Source organism: Camarhynchus parvulus, chromosome 1 (genome assembly GCF_901933205.1).
Source record: "Camarhynchus parvulus chromosome 1, STF_HiC, whole genome shotgun sequence".
Taxonomy (NCBI): Eukaryota; Metazoa; Chordata; class Aves; order Passeriformes; family Thraupidae; genus Camarhynchus; species Camarhynchus parvulus.
This window is the reverse complement of record NC_044571.1, coordinates 30,054,796-30,073,002: the sequence shown is the minus strand read 5'-3', so window position 1 is coordinate 30,073,002 and position 18,207 is coordinate 30,054,796. Positions and strand designations below refer to the sequence as shown.

The window sequence follows — 18,207 nt, the reverse complement described above, 5'->3', positions numbered from 1 at the left end:
AACTTCCTGTCATCTACAGCTAGAGATGTGAAAACCTGTTGCTTCAGACAGAAAGACTTGAGGCTTTTCCTTACTCTATTCATAACAAGGAGTCTGGCCTGTTTTTTAGACTTTAAAGAATGCCTCTATGAAGTTGAACACAGTGGTGAAAATGATTGCATGGTGAAGATGCTTGCCTCCATTATTGTTATACTCTTCCCAAGACATTGTGTTTTTGTGTAGACCTTAACAGAAGCTTGTCTGCTTGTCCCTATAGGCACCCTGGTACTATCCTCAAATCTTGGAATGCAGGGGCAGGTTGGGTTTGTAGAGGAGCCCACCTGAGGCGAGGAGTCTGGAAACTTGCCTGTCTTCTGGAAGCCAGTCTCTCCAGACCATCACTCCTAGGGAGCATTAGGAAATCATCCCAATACTGGTTTTGTGCTCTGGGCACAAGGGCTAAAGCAAATTAAATCATCCCAAGCTTCCAGTTTGATCTTTGGTACTTTGATAAAATACTGGGAGTTTAGCATTCCTCAGAGGCAGCTTACTTGGCACATGCTGACTTGGTTCTAGCAACAGACTTTCTTAGGAAATGAGAAGCTGTTCCCTTTCTGCCTGTAGCCTCCCTCCATCTCTTGTCCTTCATACCTCTCACTTTGTTGTCAGTGTTGTGGCCTTGAAAGAGCTGATGTTTCTGCATGGGGACCTTGCTTGATGGTCTTCTGAGGACTGAGCACATTCTGATTTAGTCTTCCCCTCAGCAGGCTCTTGAGGTTAACATAAGCAATTCTGCACCTTCCTGAGAACAGGAAACAAACTGATGTGACTGTCCTCTACAGCCTTTGAGTTTGTGCTGAGTATTTGATAAGAGAGAGGATGAGAAGTTCTACACTTTTGTGCCTAAAACTGAAGAGACTCCAGTATTACCTGGTAGAGAAACATCTCCTGTCTCTTCTTCTGTTGCTGAAGAGAGAAGCACAGGAAAGCAGATAATCCAAAACCATTGTTTGCATAAGGTGGGCCACTAAAGTAAGGGATAGCGGTGGGAAATACTTTTACATTGTAAAGTTGTTTCTGTTTAGGTATATCCTTTTTATTATCTGTGAGGAAAGTACTGATGGATAATTAGTCTAGGCAGAAAGAAGGCCCATAATGGTCTTTCATCATATCTCACATCTTGCTACCTCCTGGATCTCCTCTCTTCCTAGTATGGATTATCCATATTGGCCTGCTTGGAGCTTTGGTGTAGTTCATTCAGTGAACTTGCTGGCAAAAGTGGTAGGGAAAAATCCTGCCAAACCCCAAGTGTATTTGCTTTCTTTGTAGTAAAGAAAAGGTGGTACTCCCCTTTGTATTTCTACTGTAATTGGTTTTACTGACTCAAGGCTTAACCTCCATTTATTTTGGCTTAGGTGGAGGAGAGATTTAGAAAAACTAATCAGGGCTCCCCTGAAGCACAGTCTAAACAGATGGGCAAAGTGTTGGAGCCACCAGTGCCTTCAAGATCAGAGTCCTTTTCCAATGGAAACTCAGAACCTGCTCAGCCTGCCCTGCAGAGGCCAATGGAGCCCCAGGTAAGTGCCCAGGAAAATCCTGGTGAGCCTGCAGGGAATGCAGAAGTCCTAACACGTTTCCTTCAGATTTGCAGATCTTTGCACTTAAAAAGCCTTTTGTAAAGGGTAGTACTATTACACAAAACAGCTTATTCTGTAGATATGCTCTTTGTCTATTTTTGCTTATTTTATTGATAAACTGATGGATTTGTGGGTTTGGTGTGTTGCTTTGGTTTGGGTTTTTTCATGTTAGAGCTAGACTAGAACTGTTGTACCCCATAATTATCTGTGCAGCAGTGACACAGTGGGTTAAATGCTGGTGGCAGTTGCAGAGCATTTTGCAATTCAGAATTTGCTCTGTGTAAGGTTTTTACTACTAAAAAGGATGCTCAGGAAAAAAGTGCACTTGCTTGGTTTTTAAAATTCTTGCAGAAAAAAGCTAACTAAACAAGTGGTTTTTAGCAGTGTGAGCACTGTTTCAAAGAGTTTGCAAAACATGTCTAAGAAAAGCAAGTTTGTTGTCAGTAGGCCTGCAGTTGCTAAATAAAACTCTGTACCACCCCTGGAAAATCAAGAAGAGGTTGAAACCACTAAGCTGCATGATAGCCATTGTTTTTTTTTGTTTTCTAATCAAGAGCCTACAGATCTTGACACCTGATCTCATAGGAGTTATGGCACGAATTGAAAAAGTAACCTTTGTCTAAAAGTTAGACATAGCCCATGAATTCTGAGCAGTTTAGGTATGCTAAATTAAACTGTAGAGTTCTGCATTTAGTTCCTCTGTTTCCATGCAGAATTTTCATAAAGTCTGTTGATGACAGTGCAAGCTAAAACCATCCTTGATTGTGACTAGGTATTGCCACTCTTTTGGACAACAGGAGAATTTGAACAGACGGAAGAGTGGGAGAAATCAGGACAGAACTTCATCTCTTGCTCATTATTTCCTGGCTTTTATTCAAACCTCTATGACTATTTCAAAATATTGGACTTGTATCTTCATACTCTGTGCCAGTTACTTTTAAAGTCTGTGTCTTTCACTCTTATTAAGTATAATCAGGCTCTTCAACAGCTGTGTGTATTAAAATTGAGGAAATAATAATAACATAAAAACAAATACAGCCAGCCTACTGAAACTGGGATTGAAAGCAAAGTTTTGCTTAATCATTAGGAGTGAAAACAGCATGTTCCTTAGTTGTGACTTTTCCTCCTCCTTAGTTTCAGAAATTAACTCTGAAACACAGGCTTATGAACAAAGAGGAAGTAGGCTGAAGGGAATATGGATTTCACTGGAAATCCTAATGGAGTTTTAACTCCTTAGTCACTGTTATGCCTTCCTAGCATGTGTAATTGAATATGTGTGCATGTAAATGTGTGTGTGTACTTTGTGTATAAATATGTATATATGTACAGTATACGGTACATATATGGTGTAAGTATAATATGCATTGTACATATGTATACTATATACAATATATATTACGGTTTTTTATATATATATTGCAATAACTGTAAAGGAATAAAGGCTTTGTGTTATGGTCTTTCTCCAAAAGTTTCAAGCTGTATCCAGTCCCTGAATTTGTTAGGAAATGTAAATGTCTGTTGGTTTACCCAATTTACAGCATTCTTTAATTTTGTACATTGCTCCAATTGGATGTCCACTTCAAATTTCCCAGCCCACCATGAGACCTGGCCAAAGCCCACTGAAGACCAGGGAACAGAAAGTGACTTCTGTCTTGAGTGGCCTTTGAACTCAGGCTCATGGTGCAGATACTGGATCCCCTTTCCCTCTGGGCACCAGTGTACGTGTGTGTGGAGAGTGCATCACACAGAAATTGCATATGTGCTGTATTTTCAGTCTGTTACGTTCCTTGGGCGCTTGCCTTGCTTTTAAGTGCATCGATTCCACCCCACGCTTACCTAATGCCATAACCAATTTGTCTCTGCCTGCCCCACCTGCCTTTATTCTGTGTTAATTGGAAAGCCGGTTATACTGAGCGCATTGAATGTTTTATGTTTTGTTTTCTTGTAAGGTACAGTGGTCCCATCTGGCATCTCTCAAGAACAATGTTTCCCCTGTCTCGCGATCCCATTCCTTCAGTGACCCTTCTCCCAAATTTGCTCATCACCATCTTCGTTCCCAGGACCCATATCCACCTTCACGCAGTGAAGTGCTTAATCAGAGTTCTGACTCTAAGTCGGAGGTACCCGACCCCACCCAAAAGGCTTGGGCTAGATCAGACAGTGACGAGGTGCCTCCAAGGGTAAGGAGTAGAAAGACAGATGTGTGCTATTTTTTTATTATTAATTACAGTTTTCTTAAGGATGTGATGCCCTGGGCACTGGGAAGACTGTGCCCTTGTGCCAGCACTGGTAACAGTATTTTGGAAGGCAGTTCTTAAAGTAGGTATTCAGTCAATGGGTTAATGATAATCAACCTGAAGTACAATATTGAAGCTTCATATAAAATTGGTAATTATTTATAGAATGCAGCTATTTCAGAGAAACAATTTATTATGCAAAGTTAACAAATAATTACCATATTCAGGAGAGAATTCAAAATATCCCTGAGGTTATTGCTCAGAGTTAATATTCTTCTTCATTGATTTGTAACCCAAACTATGAATCATACACTTATTTAAAATTGAGATGGATCTGAACAAAAAGGAAACATTCAATATATTTCTCCCTCCTCTTCCCCCTTCCATCCCCCCTCCCATCCACTGGGATTTGCTTCTTCTGAGTATATTCTTGCTCCCCCCCACCAGTCTTTGCCTTCTGCTGATCCATTCCTGGGCATTTGTTTGGTTCCCTTGAGCTTATTCTCCTGATTCTCATGCTGTTTCAGCAAATTGCTTTGTGCCTCCCCTGCTTCAGTCAAAATGCCATATTCTTTTCAGATGTCTCAGTAGTTGGGAGGGTAGCGGGGTGTGTACGTGTTCGTGTGATAACCATTAAACGCTATTTAATGTTAAAACTAAACGTCGAGTTCTATTCAAATTCTGAACAGCGTCACAGCTAAGGCTTTTGGCTTTGTGGGTGTTTGTTTACTGCTTTTGGTCATTGATGCTAGCTTGTACTTAGAACATGTTGTTAAGATCTTAAGAATATATTTTGTGGCAGGAGAAGTTTTATCTTCCTGTCCTGTCTGTCCTCTTCATGGGTTTAACAGAACCTTTTTTCTCCCAAGGTACCTGTGAGAACAACGTCCCGATCACCAGTCCTGTCCCGCCGTGATTCCCCACTGCAGGGCACTGGGCAGCAAAATAACCAAGCAGGTCAAAGGAATTCCACGAGGTTTGTAAGCCTATGTGTCCTTGCTTTTCTTGAATTGGAAGGAAAGGCATATGGAAAGCCAGGCATTTCCAGACAGCTTTTGGCAATGACTGTAGGATGTGAAAGGAAGATGGTGTTGCATCCCTTTTCAGTAATGATTGATTTCTCTTGATGTGGCACATGTGTCAACAAATGCTGACAAAATTTCTTCTTTCCTCTTCTCATTTGAGTTGCCTACCCGGTAATTTTGGCAATAATTTCAAATATTCTTCAAATTTTGGAACAAATGTGGTTGTTTATCAATATCTTGCCTTTTGGTGCAACAGGTCAGCTTGGGCCTACCATGGGGATTACTGGCAGCAGGAGGGCTTGTAACATCTAAAGTGAAGAGAGCTCAGAAATTTTCTGGCCTCTTAGCCAGAACCAAATTTTAAGGGGGGGAAAAAGCCTCCCTGGGCTGTGACACGGAGCACCCAAGGTCAGGAAGGGGGAGGAGGGAGCTCAATAGAGCAACATGGGCAGGCCACCATGGAATTAGCTCCCTGGATAGGGGTGAGGGCATTCTGGTGTTCTTTTTGGTTTGTGTTTAGTGCCTAGGACACTTCTGACCCAATTTTAAACTTGCTGCATGCAGGCTGAGAGAATTGTCCACTTTAGGTTATATACATAAGAAAGACAGGTAGATAATTCTAAATAAAAAGAATAGCTTTTACCCACCTAAACTTTTTTTTTGACCATCATAAATACGGTAATAGTTATTTCAAAGGGAGCTACTGCCTGGGTTGTGAAGCATTACTGATGCCCTGATCTCAGCATTAAAGTGTTCTTTCAGTTGAGTTATTAGCAAAACACAGAGAGAGAGTGATATTTCAGTTTAGAGCTGGGAATCTGGGACTGAAGTGTGTGTGACAGAGTTTTTTTCCTCCCTTGATACAGCAATATAGAGCCTCGTCTGCTGTGGGAAAGGGTGGAGAAGCTTGTACCAAGGCCAGGCAGTGGCAGTTCTTCTGGCTCAAGCAACTCTGGCTCACAACCTGGCTCCCATCCTGGCTCTCAGAGCGGGTCTGGAGAGCGGTTCAGGATGAGATGTAAGTCCTTCTCCTACCCTCTGTAACATTGTGTTTCTAATTTTATGAACCTGTGAAGCACTCAGTAATTACAGATGATAAGCCTCACAGGGAACTACCTTTGAGCGTGCAGTGTCAGGGTTGGGTCGGCTTCCTGTACCCTCTTGGCCATATGTCCTTGCTTGGGAAAGGCAGCAGGCACAGAAATCGTTGTCAAACTGTTTGTTTCATTGTTCTTGACTTCACATCCAGTCACTGCTGCACTTTCCTATGTGCAAACAGCTTGGTCTCCACACCCTCACAGCTCCCTCCCTTTCTCATGTGTGCCAGGGCACGTTTTGATACTTGTTGCCTGTCGCCTTGGTGGTTGTTGACAGCATGCAGACTGCCATGGATTGGTCTCAGCTGGGCTGCGCTGGATGATGATGGAGGTTTTCCAGCTTGTGGCCACACTTGGCTCTTTGATTTAAAATTGTTGTGACCATTTACATTGGCTTCAGACATAGGTCAGTTGCACCTATACAAATCACAGCTTATGGTGTTTTTTGCATAGTCCTTCAGGGACAATGTCGTAGTGAACCAGTAAAACTTAGGTCTTGTAGTCAGACACCCCTAATAGTCACCTCATATCTCTTCCTCACTCCAGAGTGAAGTAAGAAAACGTATTTTAGCTCTCTGCTTAATCTGCTTTGTTCTGTGTTTCTTTTGGGGTCTTGGCACGTGCAGCATCATCCAAATCAGAGGGTTCGCCATCACAGCGCCATGAAAGTGCACCTAAAAAGCCTGAAGAGAAAAAGGAAGTCTTCAGACCTATCAAGCCTGCTGTAAGTTGTATCCACCTCCCCCGTGCTCCTTCTCTTTCAGGTAGATTCACAAAAAGTACACTGAGAGCTTCATTCAGTGCCATTGGGGTGAACATCAGCTGGAGTTGATGTTGATCAGCTGGGTCTAGCAGCATGTTCTGTGCAATTGCCTGTGCACATCAGTACTGCAAACATTAGATTTTGCACTGCTTCTGGGATTGATTTCTGCTCTCTGGATTTCTTCCTTCCTAATCCGTGCCTTTCTCTCTTTCAATCTTGTGCTTCCTTCCTGGGGCTGGACCAATGATCGTGCATTTGACCTGAATGTGCCAATGCTGGGCTGAATGGTGCAGGGAGAAGTGGTAAGACCTTACATTTTTCCTACTTTCTGTGAAAGATTTCTGACATTTTCTACATCTGGCTGCTATTACAATTGATTACAGCTCTGCATCCAGTTGTATCTTGGGAAACTCAGTGGGTTTTCACAATATTTCTATCTTTCCTTGCAACTTTCTTCAGTAGCCATATCTCTTATGATACTGCAGTTAGTCATAAATCAGGATAGTTGGGTTTCAGAGTATGCACATTTTTCTATGATATGGCAAGACCCCCTTAGGTTGGCTTCTGGTGCTTGAATTTAAGAGAAACTGAGTTTTGGTAACTGTTAGGACTGAGTAAGTCAAAGGAAACAGTACTGCTGGGGCAGTGGAAACACGGAAGTGAACAAACTTGGACACTAATCCTGTGGGTTTGTCTTGCAAACTCTTCTCTCTTGCTTGCAACATCAGTTTTGACATTTTTTCCTTCCCTCTCCCAACAGGATTTAACTGCACTGGCAAAGGAGTTGCGAGCAGTAGAGGATGTGCGACCTCCACATAAAGTAACAGATTACTCATCCTCGAGTGAGGAGTCAGGGACAACAGATGAGGAAGATGATGATATGGAACAAGAAGGAGCAGATGAATCTACTTCTGGACCAGATGATGTCCGAGCAGTGTTAGTCCCTCTAACAGTGTTTTGCATCTGTTTTGCCTTACAGGGGATTGAAGGAAAAGGACGTTAGCATTTTGGCTTGTATGTTAGTTCTTTCAGCTTGCTACAATCCATGAGCAAGACATAGCAGCCTCATATGTTCATATATTCAAACACTAAGGATAATCTTCTCAATGTCTTTTCCCTCTTCTCCCTTCATTTGTTACAAACAAGAAACTGTTTAACAATATCTTGCCCTTTTTTTTTGATAGAGAGGCTTTTCTAGGCAGCTTGTGTAAATATTCCACTCTGGCAACAATACAAATTAATTCTGAGTATGCTTTGATGCAGGGCAGTGACAGCCATGGCACTAGTGCTGTTATCTCACTCCAGTTATTTCTTGTCTAACAAATAGGTCAACGTTGAACTTGAGCAATGGTGAAACAGAGTCAGTAAAAACCATGATTGTCCATGATGATGTGGAGAGTGAACCTGCCTTGACTCCTTCTAAGGAGGGCACCTTAATTGTTCGACAGGTATTGCTTTTCCTTCCCTGTGCAGTGCTGGACCCTTTCTGTGCTCATTAACCCACTCGCTCATTCACCCATGCTGTTTCTACATTATATTTGTTGTTTGTATTATCAAGACGCAGCTATAGAGAATTTCAGATCAGCAAGATGTTTGATGCATGCAAAGAGGAGAGTAGCCCTTCACCCTTGCTTCTGTTTTGCATGCTTTCCGGTGACACTCATGGCAGCACCATGCAGAATATCTCAGTCTGTGGGAGAGAAGGGTAGAAAAGCTGCAGGTGTGTGGAGCAAGAACCTGGAGCAAAAACTTAGTTTTAGCACAGAACCAAATATGTGTTTCAGGAGTGAGGCTGGGAGGGAGCTGGGGTGGGAGCACTCAAGGTGTTTTTAAAATTGTTTTGAACTTGTAGTTTAGGGCATACAGACCACACAGATAACATACACACACATGTACATGCAAATTCACACAACAGTTGGTGTGGGGGAGAAGGAAAATAGGTGGTAAGGCAGAGAATGTGGACAGAGTAGAGTGCTGTGTTGTTGCCTTTGATTCTGAAAATATTGCATTCTTGTGCCTCTGAAACATAATGGTTCCCTGTTTTTAAATGAGCTTGTGTGTTAATGAGCGTGCTAGCTTATAGGAGTTTCCTCAGTAATCACATTTCTGAGTTTCGCAACTGAATGTCAATTTCTTAATTGAGTCCTCTTGTTTGAAAATTAAGATTTCATGGTTATTGTTTTAAATAGTTAGCTGAAGGGATTCTCCAGAAAGTCCAAACTGCTTTCTGTATAGGGTCTAAGTTAGTTTTAAACAAAACAATAGGGAAAAAAATCCTCACCCCACCCCCAAAAATGTGCTTGTCCCTGTTGTGGTGTTGGACTTTGCAGTGCAGTTGCTATTCTCTTAATTTATGGAACTGGCTGTGCAAGTCAACCACATGAACCAAGCATTTGCCTGCTGGTGGGAATTTCTTGAATTCTAGTAGCTCTGCCCACTTTCCCTTTCCATGTAGGCATCAAAGCACGGATTATAAGCTTATTTAAAAAAAATAAATTAAAAAAAAAAAGTGAAAAGGTAGGAAGTGAGAGAGAGAAGGAGAGAGGTTGTTAGGGATATAGACTTTTAAGCAGCACTTGAGCAAGACAAGTGTGCCTGTTTTTTCTACAGAGTACAGTTGACAAAAAGCGTGCCAGCCATCATGAGAGCAATGGCTTTGCCGGTCGCATTCACCTCTTGCCAGATCTCTTACAGCAAAGCCATTCCTCCTCCACTTCCTCCACCTCCTCCTCCCCATCCTCCAGCCAGCCGACACCCACCATGTCCCCACAGACACCCCAGGACAAGCTAACTACTAATGAGGTATGTCTTACACCACAGCTGGCTGCTTTCATAGGGTTATAGCAGCATTGCCTAGTAGCTAGTTTGCAAAGGAACTCCAGCCAATCTCCCCTGCTTTTTTTTTCTGTCACCTTTGTTCCCACCTCCCAAATAACACATTTCAGTTCTGTGTAAGAAGCCCTTAACTGTAGAGCAGTCCCACGCCAGACTTGCCAGTTTACTATTTTTGCTTCCTTTTAGTGAGTCATTAATTGCATGGCGTTCATTTTAAACTAAACTTGACTGCTGCATTTTCAAGCCAATACTCTTTTTAATTCTGTTTTATTCCGGGAGCAGGCTAATTGCAAGCAATGTGCCTCTTCAGAATTAGCAGTTAATTTTGGCTTTGTCAGTAAAGGCTGGACTAGTTTCTCCACACATATGAGGAGCTGCTTGTTGAAACTCACCCAGTGGGAGAGGAAGTGGCTGTGGAGGGATTTTGCTCACTAAAGCTTGCCATGGGCTGGGTGAACAAATCAGGTGTTGCCTGGGAGGGTTGTAAAAGCCTGAGGTATTGTTATTTTGGAATAATGAATGGGGGAAAATATTTGGATTTTTTTCCATGTATGTGTGTACTCTGAGAAGCAGCTGTGTAAAAATGACTGTTATCCACCAGCACTGATTATGTCCAGGTGGAGAAGGCTTTACCATGGGGGAAGCTCCCTCTTGCTGTCCTGGGCTGACCCCAGGACGGTGCCTTCCTTTACCGAGTGCAGGTGGGAAAGCCTGGTCCTTCACATGTGTGTTAACCCCTTGCAGCACAGGAGTTACACATGTACAAATGAACGAAGGGCTGTTCATTGCCCCTTACCAGCCCCAGCAGTGAGCGAGGAGCCTTGGACAGTGGCTCCACTCCTGGCTGGGTGGCCAGCCTGGCTTAAGGACAGCCTCTGAAGCAGGCCATGCTACAGGGGAAGCGAAACTTGGTGAAAAGAACCTGCTGCTTCTCAGGGTAGAGGCCTGCCATGGAGGTGTGCAAGTGTTGGGATGAGGAGAGGTTGCAGTGAGCTGGGTAGATTTATGGCAATGCACATGCTTCCCACATAATCAAAAATGCTTCTTAACCGCATAGGTGGGTGGGAGGGAGAGTTTCCTCCTGGAAATTCATTTAGCTTTATACATAATTTCCAGCTGTGCTTCATTGTTCTTTGATCTTTCTAAAAGCACACTCTTGTAGGTTATAAAATTAGTTGATTGATCCAGAGATATGCTTGCTCATTACTTTGGTCTAAGCAATACGTAAGCAGGGTTCAGTTAACTCAGCTTGGGAAGTGGGGGCTGTTGCAGTGCCTGGTGATGAGGGAGCCTTTTGGTGTTGGGCTGTTTAGGGCAAGGATAAGCTCCAAAGACCCATTGCTATTTTTTTCCGTAGAGGCTAAGGAAGATCAGAGGTTGAAGGTTAGTTGATGCTGACCAAGTGTCTTGTAACAACGTTTGCATAAAACTGAGCAAAAACCCAGTACTGTTTAGTATAACTTACCACATGCACACTCTTTATATATACACACTTTTTTTTTCCACTTGTCCCATTCTGCTTCAGTATGATATGTTGTCACTATAATACTAAACTGGCAAGGGTTTTTAAGTTGTTCCATTTCCACTTTTAACAGTTCATTGTTTCACTCGTCTTCTTTCTTTCTTTATGTTTTTTCATGTTTAGACCTCATAACTCAACAAGCACCAGTGATTTTATCCACTACATATTCATAGTGTCATGTCACTGTTTGCTACACCTTCCACACTAATGAGCCCCTTTGTTCGATACAGGTTTAATATGTTGCTTTGTCAAATAAAGGTGGAAGAATCTGCTGCAGCTTTCTGGCAAGAGGCTCAGGCTAAACAAAGTAGGGAGAATGAACAGTAGCGAACATTGAAACATAGTCCATCATAGCAGTGAATGCTTGATCCCAGATGGTCCTGATTTTGTTGCACAAGCTAAGAGATCAAACTTCATAGTTTAATTAACTACCTCAGTTCAGGAGATGCTTCATAAATTCAAAAATTGTAGGTAGTGGGCAGCTTGCAGATAAAATAGCATACATACATGTAAGCAGATTTTCAAAAGGAGAGACATTCCCTCGCTTTGTGCCTGATTGTAGTGGTCTGTACTAAAAAGCTTCGCTAGCAGCTGAGTTTCAGGGATGACAATTCAGCTAATTGCATTTTGCTGTAACATGTGCAGTGTGCATATGTATCTAGCTCAGGTGTGGTGCCTGCAGTGCTTTGTGTATCTATAAAGGAGGTATAAAACCTTGGGGAGGCTCTGTAGCATAATTCCATAGCGACTTCAAAATGTTGGTGTTTGTTATCCATGCTTTTTATTGTCACTAATATTAATAAAGTTGAAATTTACATTGCAGACTCAGTCCGCTAGTAACACACTCCAGAAACACAAATCTTCCTCCTCCTTTACACCTTTTATAGACCCCAGATTACTACAGATTTCTCCATCTAGTGGGACAACTGTGACTTCTGTGGGTAAGTAAAGTAGCTGAAGACGACAATTAAAAAAGGGTTCAGTGACTTCAGTGGCTCTTTAAAGTACTTAAGAATGTTACCATCATGCTTTTTATTTGTTTTGCAATGGATTACATAATTTACTTTCTTTTTCCATTTACATTTCTTACAAAAATTAGGACTCTCTCAGTGTTCTCAGTTACTGATTTGATTTGTATGATGTAAAAAATATATGTCCAGAATCTAGCACTTGAAGGGTATTACATGCATGTTACTTTTTTTTTTCTTTCAGTAGGATTTTCTAGTGAAGCAATGAGATCAGAGGCAATAAGGCAAGACCCTACACGAAAAGGATCAGTTGTCAATGTGAACCCCACAAACACACGGCCACAGAGCGACACACCAGAGATTCGCAAATACAAGAAGAGATTCAATTCCGAAATCCTGTGTGCGGCCTTATGGGGTAATGCAAACCTGTTCTTCCCTTGCCATTCCTGAAGTGTCGTGTGCCAGTAGGAGCTTTCAGCCTTTGATAATGTATCTCCAAAACTGTAGCTGTTTCTCTGCATTTATTCAGTGCTTGTTTACATCTTTTTTGTTGCAAGACCTGATTATTATTGTGTTTTTTACAGTATGTGGCTTCTGCTTTGTTATGATTTCCCACTGGTACATACATGCTTCTGATGGCGCAGTTTAGACTGAGAATCACAGAATTATTAAGGTTGGAAAAGACCTCTGGGATCATCAAGTCCAGCCTTTGACTTACCACTGGATCAGCTAGATCGTGGCACTGTGTGCCCCATCCAGTCATATCTTGAACTCTTGCAGAGATGATGGCTCTTATCACCTCTGTGGGCAGCCTGTTCCAATGCTTAACCATACTTTCAGTGAAAAAGTTCTTCCTGGTATCCAACCTGAGCTTGTCCTGTCATAGCTTGAGGCTGTGTCCTCTTTTCCTGTCACAGGATAGCTGGGAGAGGCTTCATGCAGCTCATCAGGATGTCCTTTTCGGCCCTTTCCAAACCCTGCTAGTGCATCTCTTGCAGCTTTTGGGAGCTTGTAGTAATCCTTGCACCGTACACCTGCTGCACACAGGGTATTCTTTTGAAAAATTATCATCTTCTTGAGGCTCTTGCAAATGTATTGTTGCAAGGCTTGATTAAGGTGCGTTGTGTAAGATGACTTGTTGCCTCAGTCAAAGTCAGATAGAAAAGGATAGAGGAACATTTCCCATTCTGAGACAGCTTTGTTAAGAGCGATTACTGCAGGGAGAAGCTGGGTATGAGATGTCACCTGACCAAGTCTGTCTGGTCTTCTTGTCACTAGGGATAATTTGTGTTGGTGTCAGACAGTCAGGATCCCACACTTCATCAGGCTTTGAGCAGTGCCTGTTGCCTGCTACAGTGCAGAATCTCTGCTGCTGTAACCCCTAGTGAAGGCTTTTTTGTGTTGTTGGTTTCCTGGCCAGAATCTGTGAATTAGTTTTTTCATTATCTAAATGTTAATAGTTGATGCTTGTGTATGTTACATACATACTTATCTAGTATCCCTAAACGTGGCAGATTATAAATGCACATGCAGGTCATTAAAAAAAACTTAGGAAGAGGAGAATTGGCCATTGCCCTAAGGTATATGATTATTGTAAAGGTAACACAGTCCCCTCCCCTTTTTACTTTTTTTATAGCTCTTTCCAAGGCTTTAGCTCTCTTTTGGGGTTATGTCCAGCATTCCTGTTTCTCAGAACAGCACTTTTGCCCCAGTCTTCTTTCCTGTAGAGCTGTGTCAATGAAATAGCTCTCCCAACACCTTGTCTTCCTATCTGCTGTTTTCTTTATTTCCAGAATTTACTGGTAAGAATTTTTGCCTCAACACTATTTCTGCTTGAATTCCTGTGTAACATTCTCTGATAAAGTTAAGACTTGTGCAAATGTAAACTTTCAGGCTGTGAGAGGCCAAAGGCAGAGGGAAATCATATGGTGTCAGTAAAGATGACTCATAATTTCTCTGATCTGCCTTGTTTTGCCAGTAGCAATTCGTGTTAATGGTTTTATATTTCTTTGATCTATATATCTGTCTGTTAGGGTGGTTTAAAGAATAGGTGTAAAATCCTAGGGGTGTTTTACAGCTGTAACTCAGCCCTTCATTGAACATTTAGGGCCAAACTGATGGTGATACAAGTTGGTACACATGCTTACTTCTTGATAATGTTTAACTTCTTTCAGCCTTAAGAAAAGCCATTTCATGGTGATGCTTTCTATTCAAAAAGAGAGGGACTTGCTTTGCTTTGCTTTTACCAGTGGTAATGCCAGTAGTATCTGGAAAGCTGCTAATTGCATTAAGTCTCTGATGCTGTTTCTTCTGGCTCTGAGTGGTGAAAGTCAATGTTAATTACATGGATGCAGTAACAGAGATTCTTACACCCAGCCTCCACAGACAGCCTGTACTTTTTCAGGAAGCATTTCCATTTGTTTGAAAAAAACAGAGCTGCTTAATTGTAGGGTGGCAGAGAAGAGCTCTGCTGTCTGTGATTGAGGAGGGTGTCTGCACTGTGAAATACAAACCCTGCTTGCCACCAGTGTAATGCCTCATTAGTTTCATGTAAAGTGCACATAGCTGAGGGGAAGGGGTTGGGCACAGGTGTGCATGAGAGCTCAAAGCAGGAACAGCTGCACCAGAAAGGCAGAGGCAGGAGAGGTGAGGATGGAGGCAGGAGCAGTGGAGTCCTGATGGAGGACAAGGAGGGGAAGGGACCCTGAGGGAGCAGTTTGCATGTGGCTTGCTTTGAATTGTGCCCACCCTGGAAAAGGTGCGGAAATGCATCTTGAAGCTTACAGCTTTGGTCAGTGGGTACTGGAGCTGCAGGAAGGAGACCAGCTGCTAGGCACTTCCTTGGCTGGCTTGGTACTGCTTCAGCCTGTGCTAAGCACTGACTTGTGTGTGGCTCACTCTCCCTACTTCCTTCTGCCACTTCCCAATCTGAGGATTGTCCCAGTAAGAGGGACAGGCAGTGTGAAATGCTCTTGGGTGAAGTGGCCATTGCCCATGGGGGCTGTGGCTTGGGATCCAGTGAGTGCAAACCAGTTGGGAGATGCAGAGTGAGAGGTGGGCAGCACAGGGATGAAGGAAGTGTCAGCAGCTGAAGGAGAGCCTGGAGGGTGATGGACCTCCCAGGAGAAGTATTAGAACAGCAAATCTAAGCAAAAATGCCTTGGGACTGCTGGGACGTCTGAAGTTTTCTTACTGAAGAGGGTAGAGAGAGGATAACAGAGAGATGCATGATGGTTTCTGAACTCACTATGGGCTACATCTGTTTTTCTCATCCACGCAGAGGCTTTTAAGAGCCAGCACCAGCAGCTCAGTCCTCTCCCCATCATTACTGCTTTCCTCTAACACCCTCTCCTCTTTCAGAGACACCTTGTGCCCCCTGGGTCAGGCTTAATGTGCCCTCCTTTTTGCAAGCCTCTCCCATGCCTGGTATCCAGGGGGGTGTTTAGGTGAGCAATAATGCTCTTTTTCAGAGCATTCTGAGAAGGCACATCACTGCTGTGGGTGCAGGCTGCACTGAGACAAACACCCACCTGGGCCCTGGGCCCACCTACTCTGTCAGAAAAGGTTCATGATGGGATCAGCCCAGATGGCCTATTGGCACCAGTATAGTTGTATGTGGGGGTTAATTGTCTGACTAGGGATTAAGACCATTCAGCAGTGTAACTATGACCATCTTGCGTGAGTTTTGCTTTTCTTACTTCATTATTATATTGTGCTAAAGCATGGCAAGTTTTATATTGGGATTGCCACATGGAAGTCTAATAAAGTGAGTCATACATTGATGTGATTTCCATTTCCTCTACTGTACTTGAACTGTCTCTGCAAAATTTGTGAACTTCTGGACTTAAACACTATTGTGAAGAAATAGTTATGAAATTTAAGAGTGATAATATATTAATATATATTTAAAACTTAGTCCCATATATATCTATTACATAAAAAAATGTAATTGATTCTAAATAGTAAGGTTTTATGGACTCTTGGAGTGTTCCAGTGGACCTTTGGAACTTAGTGTAAAGAAACTGGCCTACTGACTTTTCTCATCTATATTTGCTTGATCTTTAGGAGAAGCCTGTGGAAACACAAGATTACTGTAGTTCCTCTAGTTTTAACATTCAGATGGAAAAGATTGTTGTGAAGCTGGGAACAAACCCGGTGCTTACCCTTTTGTGGAAGGGCTGCAACACAACCTGTTTCTCCCAGTGGGAAGTGTTTTTATTGCCATGTCCTTGTCAAGAACATCCTGCTACCACCCCCCTAACAACAGCTAACACATCATTGGAATGCCTAGGCTTGCATACCACTTTGTGCCTCATCCCTCCTTCCAACATTAGCATGCCCCTTTTTTGGCGGGGATCTGGTGCTCTAGAAAGCTCTCTGTGGTCTGCCAGTCTCTTGAACACTGTTTGGTGTCAGTGGTCACTGTGGGCAGGTAATGTGGAAAGCCTCTATCTACATCAGGAGATCTTTCAGGCTACAGGCAATGGAGACTCAAGCAGCAGTGGTTGGACCTGCTTGAAATGAGACAGTTCCTCAGAATATGTGAGAAAAAGTGCTTACTAACTTGAATCTCTGGTTTTGTTTTTTTCTAGGAGTGAACTTGTTGGTGGGCACTGAAAGTGGTCTGATGCTGCTAGACAGAAGTGGGCAGGGAAAGGTTTATCCACTCATCAATCGAAGACGATTCCAGCAAATGGATGTACTTGAAGGGCTGAATGTCTTGGTGACAATTTCTGGTAAGGTTGACTGTTGAATGTCATATTTTACCTCCATGTGGCATGGTATGGCAGAAAGATTTTCTTGGCAGCCTGTGCTTTGAGGGGGAAGTCCTGACTGAAGTCAGTGGGTTTCCCATCATTTCATCTCTGAGTCTACAGTTTATTTCTGCAAGTTTTCCACACAACACCCATGCCTCCTTGCTCCCTGTCCTTCCTTCTGTGGGATGACCTTTAAAAATGCTGCATGAGTTTGTGGGAAATGTCTGACTCTGTTTCCTTGTTCAGTATTTGAGAGCTGGAAGTTAATGTTTTGTGAAATTTGGGAAAATAGCATTCTTTCCCTCTGTCATGATTGCTTTCTACCTGGCTTCTTTCTAACTAAAACACTACATGCTCCTTGGGTTTAAGGACGTTTTTCTTGTGTGTTAAAATCTGTAGATAAGGAAAGCTCTTGCAAAATAGGGAAGTAAGAGTGATGTGCAGTAAAAGTGTGAGAGTGAGTAGTACAGTGTGTACATGGTATGGAAATAACCAGAGTGAGAAGACAGATTGGTGCCTGGTCTCTCACTGGGTGCAACTTGGGAATGGCAAAGCAATGGGAGATCAAGGGTGGTGGTGATGCTTGTATTTGTTTTGTGTGTGCTGATGAAAAATGTGTTTTATGAAGCTTGAGGTTCCAGACTCTTTGGCTCCAGAAAGTTATGGCATAAGTTTAACCTGCTGTTGAACAATCTGATATGGTGCATTGTTGGTCTTCACAGGTGTTGGTCATCAAGCTACCTTTTGTTTTGTTTGGTTTGGGAGATGAGCCTTTGCTCTGCTGTGTGTGTGTGACAGGGAGGGATGGTACATGAGGTTTCTTACAGTATTTGCTGTCGTTGTTCAGACCCACCTAAATTTTTTTGAGGCTCTGGAACCTCTCTAAGCATGCTGGAGGAGCTCTCTGGCTCTCCCAACTCTTGTTCAAAAGGACACACATTAGACAATTTAGTGGAATTTAGTGCATTGGCGATGTTGTGTTACCACAGATCCGAAGAGCCATGCCCATGCTGCTGTCATCAACTCGGGATTTGTTTCTGTCTGGAACAACTGAATTTTATTGGCTTGTCACTTGCTACATGCTCAGATACAGCTATGCTGTGAAATCTATAAAAAGAAAAAGATGAATCAAGCAGCGTTTAAAAATACACAACCTGCTGTGTGTCCTTTTGATGTCTAATGCAGTATGTTAAAATATAAGCTGTTTGAAAGGCACTATTTGATAAAGTTTATTTTATAGCAGACCTTGTCAACAAAGATATTGTATAATCCAACTTGTGTAAAATCTGTTGGTTTGAAACATATCCTACACAAATCACAAGTGTCTGTGATTCAGTCTTGTGTATAATTGTTTTAAGTTTATTTATTTTTGCATCAGTCACCATTG

The 18,207-nt window shown here is 42.5% G+C and overlaps 1 protein-coding gene across 12 annotated transcripts in view; it reads left to right on the top strand.

The window, feature by feature from the left end:
• Positions 1-18,207, top strand: part of MAP4K4 (mitogen-activated protein kinase kinase kinase kinase 4) — a 165,522-nt gene that overhangs the window by 133,085 nt on the left and 14,230 nt on the right. For 2 of the 12 annotated variants that reach the window (XM_030971685.1, XM_030971650.1), the window contains 12 exons: positions 1,395-1,556; positions 3,566-3,796; positions 4,723-4,829; positions 5,745-5,896; positions 6,602-6,699; positions 7,032-7,040; positions 7,499-7,674; positions 8,066-8,186; positions 9,349-9,540; positions 11,919-12,036; positions 12,308-12,478; positions 16,656-16,799. In XM_030971685.1, the coding sequence (XP_030827545.1) occupies positions 1,395-1,556; positions 3,566-3,796; positions 4,723-4,829; positions 5,745-5,896; positions 6,602-6,699; positions 7,032-7,040; positions 7,499-7,674; positions 8,066-8,186; positions 9,349-9,540; positions 11,919-12,036; positions 12,308-12,478; positions 16,656-16,799 (1,681 nt within the window). The remainder of the gene's footprint in view (positions 1-1,394; positions 1,557-3,565; positions 3,797-4,722; positions 4,830-5,744; positions 5,897-6,601; positions 6,700-7,031; positions 7,041-7,498; positions 7,675-8,065; positions 8,187-9,348; positions 9,541-11,918; positions 12,037-12,307; positions 12,479-16,655; positions 16,800-18,207) is intronic. The other 10 variants (XM_030971693.1, XM_030971668.1, XM_030971660.1 and 7 more) reach the window with 10 other exon arrangements.